Source organism: Acanthaster planci, linkage group LG04 (genome assembly GCF_054643075.1).
Source record: "Acanthaster planci isolate LZ-2023a linkage group LG04, COTS_SCS, whole genome shotgun sequence".
Lineage (NCBI taxonomy): Eukaryota > Metazoa > Echinodermata > Asteroidea > Valvatida > Acanthasteridae > Acanthaster > Acanthaster planci.
This window is the reverse complement of record NC_141780.1, coordinates 23,515,907-23,535,732: the sequence shown is the minus strand read 5'-3', so window position 1 is coordinate 23,535,732 and position 19,826 is coordinate 23,515,907. Positions and strand designations below refer to the sequence as shown.

Genomic DNA, 19,826 nt, shown 5'->3' with positions numbered 1-19,826 from the left:
CTCAACACAGAGCCTATGAAATGCACACAGAAAGAGAAGAAAATATCACAGAAACTACGATATAAACAAGTAGGAAATATATATCAGCGTGTACACTCGTTACAGTTGATCAAAGTAACACAGGAACATGTACCGAAACGGAAAACTCGAGAACTCAAGGACGCCAAAATGACACGTCCCAAAATAAATCACGCTAAGGAAAAGGGGAACGAATATGGCGGCAGCTCCTCTATGCATCATGGGGCTAGAGGGCGCACTACGGTTGAACAAGTTTTTTAGCGAATCGAATCACACTCAAAGGAATTGCAATATTTAGTGACTTTTGGGTAGGATGGAATCAGAAGACTTGACAAGTGAATAATTACAAAGTTTGCCTTCAAAAGTTTAAAAATCCCACGTGCATGTATAATTATGTGTATCATTTTTAAAGACAGAAATATACATGTTTATGTATGTGGAAAGAAAAGCTATGCTTTTTGCTTTTAAATTACGATTTGGAGAAAGTGACTTTTACGAATAAGTGTATTGTTACAAATCAACTAACAAACACGTGATTTATTTAGTTATCTGAATAACTTCAAGTGCTTATACTGACACAAAAAGTGCCTATTTTGTTTGATCGTTCCATCAGACCATTCATGCGCTTCTCTTGAACTGTGTGTGTGCAAGTCAGAACGGCAACTGTTTATTGAAATCATTCTGTGGAGCATACATTACATGTACATACCCATAGGAGTGTTCTGCTAGGAACAGGAACAGTCCAGATGGAGATATCTGTAAGGGAACGTTTCATAATTACAGAGGGCGGCATTTACTGCGGTACCGCTGTATTTTTGCGGTACCAGCATTAAGCCCTTTCGGGTAACTAGAGCGGTGCCGCTAATAAATACCGCCTTCAACAATTATGAAACGCTTAGGTATCACGCCCCATCTGGGCACTGTACTCATTAAGCATACATTATTGATGAAGACATCTGTGCCACAACTGGAGGTAAGTTATTTAAAATAAACAAGTACATGAACAGTAGTTGGTATAAATCTGCAATACATAATGTTCGTCTGTACTATAGTCTTGAGTTGAATTATATATTACAATGAAAAGGAAGAACTCCATGTTAAGAATAGCTTGTGAAAAAATTAGGTTTGGGTAAAAAATGCTCTTTCCTGTTCCAGTGGACTGTTCCAACTACTCCATGGGAACAATCCGAAGGAATGTTCCCAAGGGGCAGTAGCCATTCCGGTGGAATGCATTCCATTGGGAACACTGAGTGTGTCTAGCACAGATGGCCACCGTACTCAATGGAATGTTCCCACTTTTAAGACACTCGCTAAATCAAATTAGGAATTTTAGGCATTTTTAGTTTCTACAATATTGAGCAAAGCAGTGATTCCATCCTTGACAATAAATTCAGTGTCACAGTTGCTTGCGCCTAAGAAATGCTTCTGGAAGTGTTAATGGGATAAAATTCCGGATTTGGTTTCTGTATCAATTTACAGGTTTTGTTACCAATTTGCATGTTGCACACATGATCTAGATCTGGAGCAAAATCTGTGCAAAATGTTCTGAAACAAAAGTAGTACAATGAGCAACATTTGCACCAAGAATTGCTCAAGAGTACATAGTGTTTCACATAAAATCATACAGAAACCACAGATTCAAGCATGAAAAAATGTCTTCAACACTCAAATTCACACAAGCGGAACAGATGTTTGCACAAAATGATTCAATGTAACAAATTTCATAGGGAATTTCAGTAATCTCTTCCCAACAAAAATATACACAAGCTTATCTCCTATTTGTTTTGCTGAAACAAAAAGTTGGACAAGTTTGTCAAGGTGCAGCACACAGTATGCTGTAGCACATATCAGTCCATGGCAACATCCAGCGTACATATATATGTATTCCAAATAGAAAGTTGCCGTAAGAAATATAGAATATTCTTAATCTGACTCTATTTATGGCATTTTGTTGTAACTAAAGTTTCTAATATTTTCTTCTATTTTTGTTATTTTTTTAACTCCATCAAACACAACCCTTAACCTCTAAAACAACAATGCCCAATCTTCAACAAAAGTTATTGGTGCATCTTTCTAAAATACCACTTGAGGGTCTTTTCATTTTGAAATAAACTCCACTACAGAAACTCTTAAATTGCTTTAGGACAGTGTGAGTTCTTCAGCTAAGGTTGCAGGCGTCTCCTCCTTTTGTTCTTTAATCATCTGCGACAGTGATTCCATGTCTGGTGCAGCCACCAGGCTTGACCTGCGATTTTTGCGTTTCTTGGCCATTTTCTCCTTCATCATCATAGTCCGTTCTCTCTCTCCAAGCTTCCTGCTGGCTTGCAAGGGTTGGTCTATTTGAGACTGTCCAGGAAGAGAAGGAGCTGCAATGGTTCCATCAGGGTGGTCATTGTCATCATCTGGAGCGACAGTCTGACAGATAAATGATGAGGCAAGAAAGAACATTGATGTTAAGGTGGTTATAGTAAACCCCCCCAAAAAATTGAGTTCAGCTTCTTAGAAATGGTAATCATTGTCAAAATGGCATCATAGTAGTTTAAATTGAGAATACAATTACAATTGTAAAAAACTAAATTCAAAGAAGTTACTGAAAATTAATTCACTGACGCAAAAGATTCAGAGTGGCAAAATACAGAATACAATGATGCTATTGCAGTATTTAGAAAAAGTGATTGTACATTAGCAAGCTTTGTTGTTTATACTTAGTGTATTCAATTTCTAGCAGAAAATAGACTTTTGTAAGGAATGTCAGTGTATGAACATCACTTACAGTAAGTTCACAAATTTCACACAAAACGTTTTTACTTGATACAGAGGTGTTACATCGACATGGTCGTAGGACTGAAGAATAAAACAGACCTTACATGTATATGTATATAGAGAATAACTGAGACATACATGTACATGTAACACCTGTGGTACAGGGGTTATTCCAGAAATTAGGAGTCAAAAAGTGTGACATTTTTGGGTTCCAGTTACATCTGACCTTTGTTTTGGAAATATCACAGAAATCGATTTCAAAATATTGCTATTTAATTGGCAGGTTATTTCCATTAATTCATCACTCTTCGAAATTGGAAAATATGTTCTGAACTTACAAAATCATGTCAGATGTGACAGGGACACAAAAAAAGGACATCTAATTTCTAGAGTTAGATACAGAAGTTACGGAATTTGGTCAGATACAGTGCTTACTACATGTTTATTATAAACGGCAGATCCAAGTTCATTAAAATACATGGAGGGACATGGCCCCTCCTGTATTGTAATGAACCTACATGTAGGTAAACCACTGGTCATCACAAACCAAACTTAGTACCAGTAGCTTGGCAACTTATCCATACAATGTATAGCATAATTTATTATTGAGCTGCCAATACTGTATGACAGGCTCATAGGAGTACAAGTTAAGCAGAGATATTAATTCATTGGTCATTTCAAATTTATGCAGCAGTGGTACATGTAAGTCAATGAAGGAGACAATTGGTTATTACATTAGGCTAACCAGTGGCAAGATGAAGATGTTTGTTACCATTTAAGCCAATTTCATGTAAGTCAATGCATAATTTCATATCTCAGCACAACTGTTAAGCCAAATTGGTTCTGTTGGGGAGTCAACTTGTTAGTTACCGACACACAAAAGCCAGAACCTGCTCATGTTTGGAGATGGGTATCGTTAAAAGAGCAAAAATACAATGAGACACAAAACTGAAGGTTACAACAGAAGTGATTCACAATGCATCCCAAACTCCTGTTTATTCCCAATATATATTGAATGATTGTAGCCCCCCCCCATTTAGATAAGGCAGATTTGCAAGGTGTAGCTCTGAAAGCATGAATAAAAACAGATGATTGAGAGCTTTTTGTAATTACTGAGGAGTGGGAGTTACACAATGTTGATCTTTACTCACAATTTAGTACACACTTGCATTGATTTGCATCCTCCAACAACAGTTTAGAGGTACTAATTCACTCCCACTTTGAAAGTTTACAGGTTTTGTAAAGCTTTTAGGGGGAGTTGTACAGGAAACATTAGGAATATGTGTGTCATAAGAGAATTTTTACGAGAGATTCACTGTTATCAGATTAGTGTTTGTTACAATGATATCAAACGGTTTCAACCTCCCAAAGTTTGGACGCAAATGAGAGTTAATCTCCAACTGGCCTCCTTGATATGTAAAACAGAAGTACATTTCATGATGCAGTATTGATATTATAAATGGAGAGAAATATTTATACAATATTTCACAGTCAAGCACTGGCTATGTACAGTACTTACGATTTCCTCAAGACCAAACCATGTGAGATGTGCAATAAAAACAGAAAAGACTTGACCAGATGTGCCACACACTTTGCATTAGTCAGTTTAGTTCATTAAAACTGTCAATAGCTTGGCAACGACTGGTGTTTACATAAAATAAGTACCTCTCTGTACTAACCTGTGGGTGATTAAGGAACAGTAGTGTTGATTTTTGAATGGAAAATTAATTAAAAAGAAAGTTTATAAAGGCACAAAACAATTACAAAAAACATGGAGGTGTCACAAGGTTTCAAACCTAGGATTCAGTGACAAACACTATAAATAAAAAAAAGATCAGACCATAAAGGCCAGGCCAAGACAAACAGGGTAACCATGTGTAGAACAGTTAAACTTAGTGACTATGCCAAGGTGCAAGGCAATGAAAAAGGTCCACAAGATAATCTGCGATCATTGAGAATCTTACCAAGTAAACATGGCAGGTTAATGTGAAAAAAACCACACTCTGAGTAAAGACTGGATTATTTACTGTTGTCATTGAAATGCTCATTTGACCAAATTTAAGTATCAATTTGTGTTATTACAGTAACATTTCACCCTCTGATTCAGAGTAAAACACCATGATCACTGAGATGGCATTGATGTTTTAAAAGCTGACTCTGATACTGTAGTCAGCCTTCCTGTGATCAAATCCAGTTCTTAAATGAAATTGCCATAAAATACTGTTAACTGTAAATTAAGTATGTTCTGTATAAAGATGTTATGGACACATTTTCTCAAAACATACATGTATCCACTGGGCTGAAATTGAACCTGTCTAGCTCATATACTGGTAAAACATATTTTTTATTTGACATATTGCTCTCAAATCACCAAAAATAAAAAACATGCAACACAAATGATCATGTGAACCTTTGACCAGGGACAAGAGACTTCAGTGTGTTGTGAGCAGAAAAATGTGAACACACCACTTGCATTTTTCCTCTGATTTTTGTTACCTTTCCACTTGGAATTGGTAAAGACAACTACTGCTTTATGTCTTCATCACTATCCGCAAGGTAATCAGATAACTTAAAAAAAAAACAAGCAAACAGTTAGGGAGGAAAGAGCAACTAACACTGGAAAGAGTGGCTGGGCTTTGAATGATGGACAACAAAAAGTTTCAGTCTACATGTATAGAGTTTATCATACATGTACATGTACGTGAGTGTCCGGCTTATATATGTACTTACCAAAAGAGGTTGAAATCCTCTTATCATGATAATTTTAAGTTGAGTAATGGGTTTGCTGTAGCATCATGCAAAAAATCTCTTTTTCAAGTATATGTGGTCTGAAAAGAACCAGAACCACACAGACTCAAGAAACAGATATTTTGCATGGTGTTACTGCAAACCTATTACTCCATCTGCCATGACACAGCAATGTTGAGTAGTATCCAAGATATTTGAAGTTTAATCTCAGTTTCCTTTTTTTAAGACACCCTGTATAATAAATTTAAACTAACAGGTTATCAAATGATTAAAGCAAATTTTCAGGCTCAAAGGCTTCTCTGTTTGAGCATGAATATGAAAGCTTGCATATTGCATTTTACTTCAGACTGACAAAGTACAGCTGGAATACAAAAGATTACAAATGATTTATTCTCAGGCATTGTGTAAATTAAGCATGTTTCAAATTATAGCAAGTGAGAATAATTTCATGGGGAGAAGGATTTAGTGTTCTACATGTATGAGCACCAAGTACCCCTTTACATGTGACTAAGAGAAAATCTCAGTTGACACCTACAATGAGCACACGTACCGGTACATGTTCAAAAATATTAAGGGTTTTTCCGTTTTCAAATGCGAGATATAATTACTACATGTGTGAACATTTGGGTAGGCCTTCACAATGTTGAAAGGTCAATTTCCTTTAAAGAAAAGTCCAAATCCAGTAGTAGGGACACCATTGGAGGCTAACAAAGTTGCATGCACAAAGCTCAAACAGCAAATAAAAAGCAGATTAGTACTTAGCTGGCTGTGAGTTACATGTATGTGAGGAAATCATTCAGGGATAAAGTAAGCTTGAGGCTGATTGACCTCTGTCAATGCTGAGTGATGTTCATGAAACTGAATTGTTTTCCAGAGCATAAGGTGAAAAAAATGGTCCAGTAATGACACCATCCAGTGATCGAACCTTTGCTTGAACAAGTGGCTGTGATTGGTCAGACTATGCAACGACAAGTCCAAAATCACACAAAAACATGTCTTACTTCTGATTAGTAATAAAATTTGAATTTGGACTAAGTTCATGTCAACAGTTGACAATGTCAAAACACTCTTAGTGTCATATTTCATTGTCTGAAATGCTGCTGCAGTTTGAACTCTAAACAGAAGTCTTCATCGAGAGGATGCTCTTCATTTCATTTCATTCATTATTGCAGGTAAAAAAGTTACAATCAAACCAAACACACATTCATGAACAATGGTTACCAAGAAAGGTTTAAGTAACACCCCCTGCAGAGCTGCAGAAAAGCTAACTTAATCACTGTAAATTAAATTTTGTTGTGGAAAAATAGGCTTTGAAACAAAGAGAACATAAAAACCCACAAAAACGTTACTACTAAGGTTAATCCACCTGTAATTTCCACTAATAAGCCTTTAAGCTGCTTTATTAAAGCCTTTTTGCTCAAACTTGGCAAATTGTTGATGAGTTGGTACCCAGAAACACCATTACCAAAAATTTCAACTGCTTGCCTTTAGCTGATAAATGCAATAAACCGCACTGTTATGGCAAAGTTTGGTCATATCAACTTCTTCTTTGGCAAAATGTGTGGTGTTACCCTGATTGTTGGAACATTTATCTTGAGTGCCATCGGAGCTGCAGTAGCTTCAACATGACTATAACGCATTAACTGTGGAAGAATTCGGATTAAATCACATGCTCAAAACAATTAAAGCTTACCAGGTCAGTTTTCAAGGGTTGGAAGAACGAGGCCCAGGAATCAGATTTGCTTTTAGTCCTTCCTTTTCTAAGCATGAAACACCAATGAATTGTGTTGTCACTAATCTCATCTCAGTGGTTTTCTGCCATGGTTTGCATATCAATTCTTTTAGCCCAAATCCCACACTGAAGTTGAAGCCTTTGACATTGATGAGTTCGTGCAATTGTGTGTGGATGTGCTCCACACGAGTGTACACATACATTTAAGGGCCTGGGTCTACTTCTCTTGATTTTTTCACAATTCTTTACAATAATTCTGAAAATATCCCACAAATTACTGCACATAGGTGTACATATACACGTATTTACCTACAGAGAAAATGGTAGCACCCGGCAAGTCTGGCACACCAACGTGTCTTGTTCATACCTCCAAGGCTAGAAATGCCATTTTTTACACAATCGTTACAGCTCTTTCTTACTGTATTTCATCGTAAAATATACATGACAAGAATTACCAATACCTAAGCTTTCTAACCGTATATAATAATACTTTGCTAACAACTTCTTAGTGGGAAAAACACGTTGTGCAGCAAGGGAAAGGTGTCCACTGTAGGTTTTAATGGAGATTCCAACAGCATCACTGATTGAACCTTTTTCTGTATGGTCGTTTTGACGACAGTAAATTTCATCCACCTGGCATAAGGTTTATATCAGAAGATTCCTTAGGGTTTACTCCTTATTTAGCAGGAGAATGAAAAGATTAGCTGAGTTGGCTGTGAACTTACGCATGTTCAAAGCCCCCAAGAGTGGTCTTAATTGAGACAAAAATGAGACTCACACAATGAATTTCACTGTGGTGTCAACGTTCAACTCAAATTTGAAAGACTCAATTTAAATTTTAACAATATATGTTTTGAATTGTGTTAAAGCACATGAACTAGTCTTTTACACGCTGAAAGAGCGAAATTAATCCCACAAATAGTTGAGAAGATGTGAATTAAAATTACTCTAAGAGCTGGATTATTCGTTCATTTTAAGACTACATTACACAATGACTGTTGTTCCCAGAGTTGTTCCTTATGTTGGGGCTACGAATTTATATGTTTGGTTTGGTTGGTTTATTTTTACACTTATGGCCAAAGGCCAAATTACAGTAAAAATGTATGACACAGGAGCAAATATTCAAAAATTAATAAGAAATCAATAGTCTATGATGATGTAACTTACCAATCTGGAGTTGACTCTACCTACCTGAATTTCAACTTGTTTAGTATTAACCACTTGCAGTGGTGGGATAATTATTTTCGTCTGTTTTCAAAATTCTCCAACAATTCTTAACTTACTGGACACTTACACCCACAAAAAGGACTGTCTGGTCTCTACTCTAGCCTGACAGACAAACCTATTGACACCCAAGTATTTCAGCCAGGCCTGCAGCCTTGTAAAAAGAGCCCAGATTGTGCGGTGTTACATAACTTTCTTTTGTTCATGAACCTGACACAGTGCACTGCTGACCTCTTTTCAATGGGGGCCAGATTAGCGTGCAGCACTGCTGTGTGGCTCATTGCTGCGGTGGTGGAGCGCTTTAGTCCCTGGTAGTAATCCACTCACTCTAAATGCCCAAAACCGTGGTATAATGTTTCAAAACAAGGCTGGATAATCTTCACTTTTGAGAGTGAAAAAATGTCGGTAATGCCCAGCTGCCTGGTTTTTTGTTCCGAGTACGGTCTTTTGTTACAAGGCCCAGTTCCCTTTGCCGAGTTCGGAGACCCCGGTCAAGCATATAAAGCATACGTGTCCGGTACCGGAATCCCTGGCAGGAAGTGGTTAAGAATTAAAAATCATACTTTTTGATGACATCATAATGATATTACAACATTTTCCAAACAACCCAAACATTTACTTAGCCCGCTTGAGGTACTGCAAAAGAAAGTTATTTTGTTAGAATAAAAAGGCCAAGAGAAATGTAAAAAAAAGAACATTTTTAAAAAATCTTGAGAAATCAGGTGATGACGTGATGTCGTTAATACGTCACTCCAATTTTCACATAGAATACATCTTGTTTTGTGTCTGTACCAAGATTACTAAGATTGGACGTATGGTTCTGGAGATACAATGTATAGGCCTGCAAAGAATTCAACTTTGAGGGCAAGTCACGTGATAACTGATGACGTCATCAAGACGCCATCCTTCAAGGAACATCTTTGCTACTAGGTCTTGCTGTAGGTAAGCTTCACGAAGATACCACTTTACAAAGGGACTAAAGTCGACGGTAGAAAATTCATGCCCAAAATGAATGGGTTTTCGGGAAGAAGAACTTCAGTCTTGACAAAAAGAATGCTTTGCAGAAAAGCCAATTGAAATTTACAACAATCACTAGACAACAATGAGGATCCACCTACCCTTTTGGTACCCTTCTTTATCTCCTGTTCATCTTCCATGAATTTCCTCTGCATGTTAGCAGCAACCTGGGCCATTTTCTCATCCTTAGACAGGCCACTGTCCCTGTCTGGTTCCATCATGTCCTTGAAGGTCTTGGCATTGAGGTCTTTCTTCAGCTTCATGGTCTGAGTTCGCTCATAGCGCACTTTCTCTATGCGCTCCTTAACCATGGTCAGCTGCCGGTCTCGCTCCTCCTACAGAGAAGAACAAGAAAGATTGTGTTTGAATACATATACTTCAACTCTTCACTAGAGATCCAAGAGGATATTCCAGATGAGTTAAAGAAACCAAGAGTAAATAAAGCCTTGTCATGTCTAGGCTGAGCAAAAATTATACAGTGATATTGTTTTGCACCTCTGTATTGCATTTTGTACAATTTGTCAGTGTCACCGCAAAGTGACATATAGGATCATTTTGATGGACCATGAAGTAACGTACATGTAACATCCACAGACTCTGTACACATAATACGACAGTTCATGGTGCAATCAATGAATTCCACAGACCCCTTGCAGTTGGTACTTGGTAATGTCATGCCAAAAGAAGTGTACAGGGATGAGACAATGTCCCATGCATGTGTCTTTGAGTGGTACAGCTAGTTCAGAGAGGAGTGGGACAATGTGGAGGCAAGTGCAAGTCAAGACAAATTTCTGAATAAGACAAACTAATACCAACTTCCCCAGGGTTAATAAACTAGTGTGGAAAGACTGAATAAAGAGTTTGTGAGGAAAATCTCAGTAGACAATTTGGGTAAGTTGAAGTTGCAGTCCAAGGATTACAAGACCCTCCCCATGGACATGTCCAACCACATTTTGCAGCAGCTGGATGAAAATCTGAGTTCCTCAGTGTCATCATGGGGCATGAGACCTAGGTCTTCCAGTATGATCTTGAAACACAACAGCAGAGCTTCCAGTGGAAGATGCCAAGGTCAACCACACCAAAGGCCAGCACATGCATAAGTCCAAGATCAAGGTCATGCCCTTGCCTTCTTCAATTTCAACTCAATTCAATTTCACTTATTTAATATTATTTGTATCCAACATAGTTGTTGAAATACACTGAAATTCGTTGTGGTTTTGCGAGCGTTAAAAACTTGATAATCAAAATATATGTTCAGAACAATAATAAACAACACTACAAAAATTCACACCAGAATGACAACAAATTTCAGACAGCATACCAGGTAAAAGGACGATTGATTAAATAAAATGGGATGAAGATAACAATAAAATCTGATGGATCACTGATTAGGACTTTGATTGCACCTGTACATGTACGTTCAATAAGCAAACTGCACTTGAATAAAACTGTTAAAGGTTCGAGTTGAATCCGCGCGAATTGATCTGTAATGTTTATCTGATCTCATCCGCTGAAATAAGTCATTAGCAGGATGGAATTCATCTGAAACAATTGACATGCTCTTCTTTAAGACCCCTGTCTCATAAAGTTCTTCCATTTCCAGCCAATTATAATGCTAGCAGTTTTAACAACGGGATTAAGGCATTTCCGGTCAGGACACTCTCAACCACTGCCTGATAGAACTTCACCGGCAGACCTTGGCTGGCCCGGAAACTCCTCAGTCTTCTGAGACTAAACAGACGTTGTTGGGCTTTCCTTACCAAGAAATCAATATGGGTTGTCCATTTCAGATTGTTAGTCATATATACGCCTAAAAAAAGGACAGGTGCACCATGAGTTCCTGTCGGAGGGGAAAACTGTGAACCAGCATTTCTACAGAGAAGTGTGAACCTGCCTGATGGCACGAATCCGATGCACAAGGCACTTCTTGTGGCAATGGATCCTGCATCACAACAATGCCCTTGCACACACTGCCCTATTCTGGAATGCCTTCAATACTTGCCAGATCTAGCACCCTGGACTTCTGGCTCTTCCCAACTTTGAAAGCTCCTCAAGGGAACATATTTCGAGCCCCTTGGGAACATGAGCCATCAAGGAGAACTTTAAAGGTGCTTGGAGGCATGGAGAAGGTACCGAATACACAGGGACTAATTTGAAGGAACATGTAAGTAGCATCTGTTTTATTGATACAGTCTAGGTGTTACTAAACACACTCAAGATATCATACATGTATGATGCACATATACAGTAAGAATCAAACACAAACAGAAGAAAAAAAGGGACTTTGACAGTGAATAACAAGCAACAGATATTAACAGAGAGATGAATTATTTTTTTAGCTAATATTTTTGGAGTAAAAAGGATGTTAATGTTTTTGTCAAATGTACACTCTAACATTGGGTAATGCACAATTCAAACACCTTAATATGAGAACAAATTCACAAGCTTTAAAGAGACTTTATTGAACCAACAACATCTCCGGCTTAAAAGTAAGGTGTTTGTTTGGTGGTGGTTTATGTTTTCTGAGCTCAAAAGAGTTTTTAAGTTTGGTATGATTCTATAGTTTTCTACATGTTTACCTTCTGTGATTTGGCCACCATTGTCTTCTGACGTTCACCTAAGCCTAACAGCATGGTGGCAGCATCCTGGTAACGATTCTTACGCTGCTGGATACGCTCCTTTAACTGTTGGAAAAAGATTGGCAGATATTTTAAACACAACCTTAGAAAAATATCATTTTGAGCCTTTCTGTCTAGATAAAACATTGCCACATGGGGAATCATCAGCTATGGAATTATAAGACACAGCTGTAAAATGGCTACCACGACATGATTGAATCAACAATTTGGAATTGGAAGGACTAGACTCATCTGTCAACTATACAATCTGAAATATTGCCCCCCCATCAACATGTTCAACGGCACCAGCTCCTCTATAGCTAACAGGATGCAAGACAGAATCTTGTCATAATAAGTTCCTATCTTGACTGACCTGTTGAGTCTGTTTCTCTTGTTCCATCTCAATCTTCAACTGTGCCTTTGTGTGTTCCCGTACCAGTGTATCAAACAATGCTTTCTTCTTCTCCTCAGATACTGATACATCAATCACAGTCTTCTCTCGCTGCATCCCTAGACCAGGAGGCTACATTGAAAACATTGGAAAATCAGAATTTTTGCTTCTGTTTTTAAGCGGCCGTTTTCAAATCTTGTGCATTCATGTGAAGACACAGGACTGAAGAAATCTCAAAACTGACAAAATCAATTTTACTGGACAGATACCAGGGCTGTTTCTGTAGTGGCAATGCAAACTCTTATTTTATCATTCAGCTTTCCCTTGGGCAAGTTCGTAACCCTCACTTAATCAATCAGTGTGCAATATGTTTCCTCATTGATTGACTAGATAACAATGCACAAAATGCAACCAAGTTACAAAATTGTTACTTTCTGGCGCCTTTTCTACTCTAACAACTATTAGACATTGGTTCCTTATATACAAATTAACAAAAATGGATAAAACTTGATGAAAAAAATGCAAAGCAGCACAGGAAACAATTGCAAGGATTCCTCTTCGAAAGATTGAGTATGTGGATTTGTAGTTTGCACATTGTGTGAACAAATAATTCTCCTTTACGAGCATAAGGGGTTCTGGAATAACTGGAGGAATGTCTCTGTACCAAACGTTCAGCTGCAGCATCTTTGGTTTTCTTGGCTTCTTCTGCCTCCTTTTTCTTTCTTTCTTCCTCTTCCTTAGCCATTTCTGCCTGATGACGTTTCTCACGACGTTGGGCCAAGCGGTCCTTCATCTGAAAATAAACAATTAAGGGCTTTAAGCTTCTCAACAACTGCAAGAACAAGTTTTGGTTATTTCCTTTCGAAAGACTCTTGAAAGGCAACATGGGAACAAGTATAATCACAACTTCTTTCTACGCATAGTTCAACCAATGTCCAAAAGGCACTAGTCAACAAAGATATAACTGGTTGAACAACTATTAAAAACAACCTCCGGCAAATTCAAACAATGCACATAGTAAACTATAATTCAACCAGCATCCCCCACAATATGGGTGTTTTGGAAATCCTAGTTTGAAGCTCGGCCCTGAATCTATTTGAAGCTCAGCCCTGAAGCATGGCCACACTGCTAGTTACTAAGTAATAGCTGATTTCATTTATCAAAACAGAGAGAACCATAAACATGATAGTCTCACTGTACAATATGTCATTGACCATGTAAGCCAGGGAAGTGTAAACAATGTAATAATGAGATTCTACAACTTTCCATCATAACTGTATGGCACATTTCTTTGTTAAACAAAATTGATGAATGGTTGAGCTGTAGTTCGCACCCGAACTTGCCCCCAGAATGGTTGGACCCATTGTATAAATCAGTTACCTCACTCATTAAAAAGCAGGAATCTGAATAAACAACAGAATGAATGTAGATGACTGAAATGTGAAGCTAAGACCCAGAACTAGCACTACATATGAGGTTTGAAGACTTGTCTTGAAAACACCTGAACAACATATATCACACATCATTATCTCACCAGGCTAGTCTGCTTCTCTTTCATCATCTGGGCATCCTGGTCTCGCTTATTCTGGATATGTTCTGCATTCTGAATTAATGCCATCGCTGCATCTTCTTCATACTCCTTGTCCTCTTGCTTCCGTCTTCTCTCAGCCAACCTACTCCTCATCAAACGTCGCTGCCGCTGCAACTGGTCTTGCATGGTCTGCAAGGGATGTAAGAAGGTCAGTATTTCACTCTTTATTAGAACAATCCTTGCCAAGCAATGTCAAATGGGGTGATTACTTGTGTGCTATTCCATACCATATTTGAAATAACTTCCTCTAAATGACTGCTGTAGAAGCACAATTAGCCTTACTCTCCTCAGAAAATGACAGAAACATAAAAACTACAATTACACCTGCTTCATGTATAAGAACATGTGATTAGTGCACATTCACAAGATGCCTTAGAAATGGTAGAAACATTTAGTTTATGTTCTCTATTCATTAACCCTGACCTTTCTCTTAGCTGCATGTTGTGCCTCCAATTCAGCCAAAAGTGCCGAAGGGTCTACATTCTCGCCAGTAGCTTTCATTGCATTTACTATACGAAAATGCAGAAAACAATATTAGTGACTGACTGAGGCTTGCATCAAAAGAAATATTCAGGTTTGCAAAAGAAGTAAATTGCATGGGTTTACTCACTAATTTCTGTTTAGAATAACTTTATTCCAATATGCTTCATTGCTTTCAAATAAAGCAACAGCAAATCCAATTTATTCTAATATGCTTTTTTTTTCAACTAAAAGCAATAGATAATGATGTAATGAAACCTGACCAACCCAGAAACGTTAATACAGCTTTCACTTTGTGTACTATGAACAATATTCAGCACTGATCTGCTGATCTTCCTGACAGCATGACAGTGAACATAGTTTTACTTGCATTGCTTGATGGCATAAAATTGCAGTGCCTTTTTACACGTATTTGTGATTAAAAACAACCAAACTATTAAATTAACAGACAAATAACAAACATATCAGTCACAGAAATTTGAGGTCTGAAATACTGACAGAAAAAACTTTACAAGATTCAGATTTTCAAAAGAAGGGACAAAACAGTTGGCCTTTAAGTTTCATGTAAAAGTTAAATTGTGCAAAATATATGCCAATTCAACTTTGACAGGATATTAGTATTTACTGGCTGCACAGTAACACAACAAAGAAAATGATTACATACGTGGTGTCTAAATTACACCATGGACGTGTACATACATGTACATGTACTATAGTTAAGGCATACTTGCTCAAGATGGTTAAGATCACATGCAAATAGTAAAGTATTTGCCTTTGAATCACAAAGAAATGAGGTGAAGAAGAGATTTGATAGAAACTGAGTTGTACAGGTACGTAAAGAAGCCGAACACAAAATATGAAAAGAGGACAACAGAGTTACAAGTCAAAGGTCATATACATAAAATACACTCTAGAAGTTGAAGAGTATATGGCTCATGGAAAAACTCAAGATAAAAAGAAATGATACAATGGTATTCAGATAGGTACACAAAGTCAAAAAATATTTTCAATGGGTCATTCAACCAAACAAAATGGACATTCCAGTATTATCGAGTCAAATCACTCATTATTTCTAATTTGAACTCCCTGACATATATTTAGTGAGGAAAGTCCATCATACAAATTTCAGTTGTGCTTCTTTTGCAACTTGTCACATGTGACCAAAACTTTATAGCGATATCTTATGATGCTTTCTTGACTAGGACACCTGCTTGAAAGCTGCTCTCACTGAACATGTTTGGGAAACCGTTCACAAAAACTTAAAAATCAGAGCATTTAATGACAGTTTGATTGGACTCTTTCCCATTATTCTTTCTGCTGGAAGGGTTGTGGTAATCTGCATTTGGACCTGAAGTACAGTCAAGCATCAAAATCATTAGAGTTTAATATGTATTCCACTGAGAAACCTGGACTAGAATCAAATACGAAATATACAAAATACAAACTAATTTCAGAAAAGAGCACTGTGTTAAAAGTGTAACAGTGAAAGATCATGGACACACTGATCACAAAGACTTGCTTTCTAACTTACCTATTCCTGAGAGTTTAATGTAATTGTATCCAAGAGAAGAACAAGAAAGAGAAGTGTCACTCAATATAAGTTTGCAGCCATAGATGGGATTTAAGTGTTAAACAGCTTCACCAGAGAGATAACAATGAATTGGTATATTAAGTTCACAAAAGCTGGAGATTTCATTTGTTCATCTTTGACATCGTAATAGTGTATTTAATATTAACAACTACGGACAAAATTTTTGGACAGTGTGGGAGGTGTCATTATTGGCATGTAACACTGCAGTGAACAGCAGGGAAGTGTGAGCTTTTCTGACAACTGGTCAACCACAATTCAAATAAGCCTTGTAACCTTACCTTTATCACACCAAAGGAGCTAATGACATAAAACATCAATCATTTTTTAGCTAATGGTTAAGCTTGAGGAAACAAGTAAAATAAAATTATAAATCAATATCAACAAATCACACTGACAATTACAAAATTCACAAGGCCCAACTCTCCAGCCATTCTGATGTAAATCTTTCAACACCTTATCATCTTTCTTTTTTGTCAATAAGTTACCTTTTTCCTGCAGTTCCTGTTTCTCCTGCTCTATTTCTTTTTCCAATTCCTGCATCATTTTGGTCTCCTCCTCCTTGCTCTCTGCCTCTAGTTGTTTCTCATCTTCCTCCTTGATGGCAGCTAGACCACCAAACACTACTGCCTCCAGGTTTTTGAGCTGCAGTTCCCGCCTGGCTTTGCGCTGACTGCTGATCAGTTGCTTGATGAGTTCATTGTCAGTTTCTAGCATCTCAGGATCCTTAGAAAGAGACATTGATATTAGCATTAATAAAGGTTGACTTGCAAGTGAAATTGATTAATAATGATAATAATTTGACAGTAATAATTGGTGGAATTTAGATTATTGAAAAAATTAATATTTGCAGCAACTTGGCTAACTTTTGAGGATTTTCCTAATTTAAAACAAAAAGTGAAAAAAATCAATGCTGACATCATGGATACCAGACCTATTGCTTTAATCCAAGAAGCAAAATTTTTTTCATTATTTCATTTAAACATAAATAAATATGTCAAGTGTTGACAGAATGGAAAGGTTTGCTCTGGCACAACCAAATTTGTTGCAGAGGAAATTCAGGTCACCAGCTAATAGGTTAATGTTTTTCATCACAAGAGTACAATGCAAGAATTAGAAAATTCTGCAAAAATCAGGCTATGCATGTTTGTAAATGGAGAGAACAACATGCACGTCTTTTAGTAGCCCACCGGGCAAGGAACATTATACATGTACATTTTACAAGACCACAATAATTACTAGGATTTGTACTACAGGCTAGTGGGTCATCAAGACCTGTTTCAGTGCATTTTTTTCACAGGCTGCTTATTTGCTCAGCACAGAATCTCCTTCACTTCCACTTCTATGCACCTTCACACACCTCATCAAATGACAGGATCTTGTTCAAGGCCTTATTCTCTGAAGACTGCTTCAATTGGAGTTCAGCTAGGAGTGACACTAGCACCTCATCAGTAATCTCTTCACTTGTAAGCTTGGTTTTGATGGTTAAAGTACGGCGGTAATCTGGCATTTAAAGACAGAGAACAAGAAAACAGCTGCCAAAGGTTTAAAGGTTTGGATACTGTTTTTTAAATGAACTTGAAAATCATCTATGCTGCTCATTATTAAGCCTATTAAGATATCAGATATCGTATTGTTCGTAAAAACACATATCAGGCTATCGTGTAAATCAATATACCTAAAATTATCACAATAAGCTCCAAATGGTGTACTGTACATGCCCATAGGAAAGTAAATGCACCACGTGTTGAGCCCTGCATTACTGCATTTAGGCAACACAAATACTCCACTCCACTATCTCCAGCTAAGTTGGCTCTCTCAATCGGGTCTCAAGATCGTCATAGGTACATGCACAATGGTTAAGTTCGTTCAATAAGGCGATCACAAAAATGAACAGAGTGCATGCATTTAGCTCTAGAAGGGTCACTGGTATTGATGTGCTCAACCATGTGCTGTTAACAACGGATATCAGTCAATCAGTGGGGCTTGACACTTGATGATTCTTGGCAAATGTGGCAAAAGAAACTGATGCCGAAATGCGCTTTTTTTAATGCTGACTATCACAAACGATTTTTTGTGGTCAGTGTAGAAAAAGGTCCGAGTGAAACATGCAGACTAACCAGAAATGAATGGCAACTTAAATGCCGACTTAAAAATGAGGTGAGGGCATCAATACCAGTAGCCCCTCTGGTAACATGCATGCGCTCTGTCCATTTAGGAGGTTGCCTGATTGAGCGAACTTTACCGCTAAGGCGCCAAGTCAAAATAGAAACGGTTCACCAAGCGGGAAATGATTGCCCTTAATCCCCTTTCAAAACCATTGCCGGATTCAACTGCACCAGGGCAATGATTGAAGAGAGTATTTCCCAAAAAGGAGTTGGCTATGCAGCAACCACTTTGATGCATACCACCATTTTCCCCACCTTGGTATAAAAGCCCTGACTCCCACCTTACCACAAATGGTTATTGTGCATGGCTTTGTTGTGTAAATTGGGCCAGTTCATCCACAGGCTGAGCACAGCTTATTCAGAAAGGGAAGCAATTAATCTCTTAACAAAAGACTAACTCCATCAGAGTCAGCAGGTCTATGTGCATCACTAAGTCTCGTGTCATTGAGTTAAGATCTGTAGTTTTCTTTCCCCAAATCTAGCACTGTCAGGCAGTGATTTCCGCATCACAGATTTGTCAATGATTGGAATAGACAATAAACTAAATGGAGAACACTATAAATGGAACAGTCATAGGACTTCAAAATCAATAGTAAAATAAGAAAAGTCGACTAATGTTGGTATATAAGGGTAGCATCGCAAACTGAAGGAAAAAAATCCATATCCATGTAAACGGTAAAACATACCCAACCCCCCCAATTGTTGACATATCAATGGGCTGGGGTCCCAGCTGTTTGATAAACAGCTCTAATGACTCAACCACCAGCCACAATGGAGTGTAATCTTAAAGCTCTCTATTAATAGAAGAGATAAACATAATCACCGCGGTGGATGACAAATACAGTAAAAAGATAATCAATGACTCGCGGTGTCGTGTTGCTGGTAGCGACGTTTCGGCTGCTAGTGCTGCTAGCCTTCATCAGGCAACTGAAGTCTGGATGCTGCAGGGTCTGCTATATACCGCCGGACCGCGTCCTCCGCGTGTCCCCCGCCGTGTATTGCGGACGCAGTACAGGTGACCTCAGCGGGCGTCGCCCGCTCCACTTCATGGGCGTGAAGGGGCGTGTCCTCGGTATGGCTCCGTTGCGCTCCGGTGCTCCGGTGGTTGTGTTGGCGGATGGTGGGGAGCCAGAAACCGGGGATGTCGATGCCGCTATCTCTGTTGATGTTGTGTCTATTCAGGCGGATGTGGATGGCCTCCTTGACGCGTCTTGTGTACCAATGCTGGTCTTGGTCCACGCACTGCACGCTGTCCCAATCGGGGTGGTGACCAGCTCCCCAGGTGTGCTCGGCTACCGCTGACGACTCCACACGGGAGAGTCTCACGTCGCGTTGGTGCTCCTTGATTCTCTCGCCGATTGGTCTGCCAGTTTCGCCGATGTATACCTTGCCACAGTCACCGCATGGTATCTTGTAGACCACTCCTCCGCGTCTTCCGGGTGGGATGGGGTCCTTAGGGCGCACGAGTTGGCTCCTTAAGGTGGTGGG

At 38.4% G+C, this 19,826-nt stretch overlaps 1 protein-coding gene across 4 annotated transcripts in view; it reads right to left on the bottom strand.

Annotated features, from left to right (window-relative positions):
• Positions 1–383: 383 nt before the first annotated feature.
• LOC110983007 (uncharacterized) overlaps positions 384–19,826 on the bottom strand; it is a 55,497-nt gene continuing 36,054 nt past the window's right edge. The window contains exons 39-48 of one of the 4 annotated variants that reach the window (XM_022241861.2): positions 17,531–17,673; positions 16,659–16,896; positions 14,526–14,611; positions 14,046–14,231; positions 13,176–13,304; positions 12,494–12,643; positions 12,082–12,186; positions 9,604–9,837; positions 7,101–7,172; positions 384–2,433 (exon numbers count right to left, since the gene is read on the bottom strand). In XM_022241861.2, coding sequence (XP_022097553.2) covers positions 2,158–2,433; positions 7,101–7,172; positions 9,604–9,837; positions 12,082–12,186; positions 12,494–12,643; positions 13,176–13,304; positions 14,046–14,231; positions 14,526–14,611; positions 16,659–16,896; positions 17,531–17,673 — 1,619 coding nt within the window. In that variant the 3' untranslated portion in view covers positions 384–2,157. Of the gene's footprint in view, positions 2,434–5,277; positions 5,350–7,100; positions 7,173–7,222; positions 7,290–9,603; positions 9,838–12,081; positions 12,187–12,493; positions 12,644–13,175; positions 13,305–14,045; positions 14,232–14,525; positions 14,612–16,658; positions 16,897–17,530; positions 17,674–19,826 lie in introns of all 4 variants that reach the window. The other 3 variants (XR_015425000.1, XM_087135633.1, XM_087135632.1) reach the window with 3 other exon arrangements.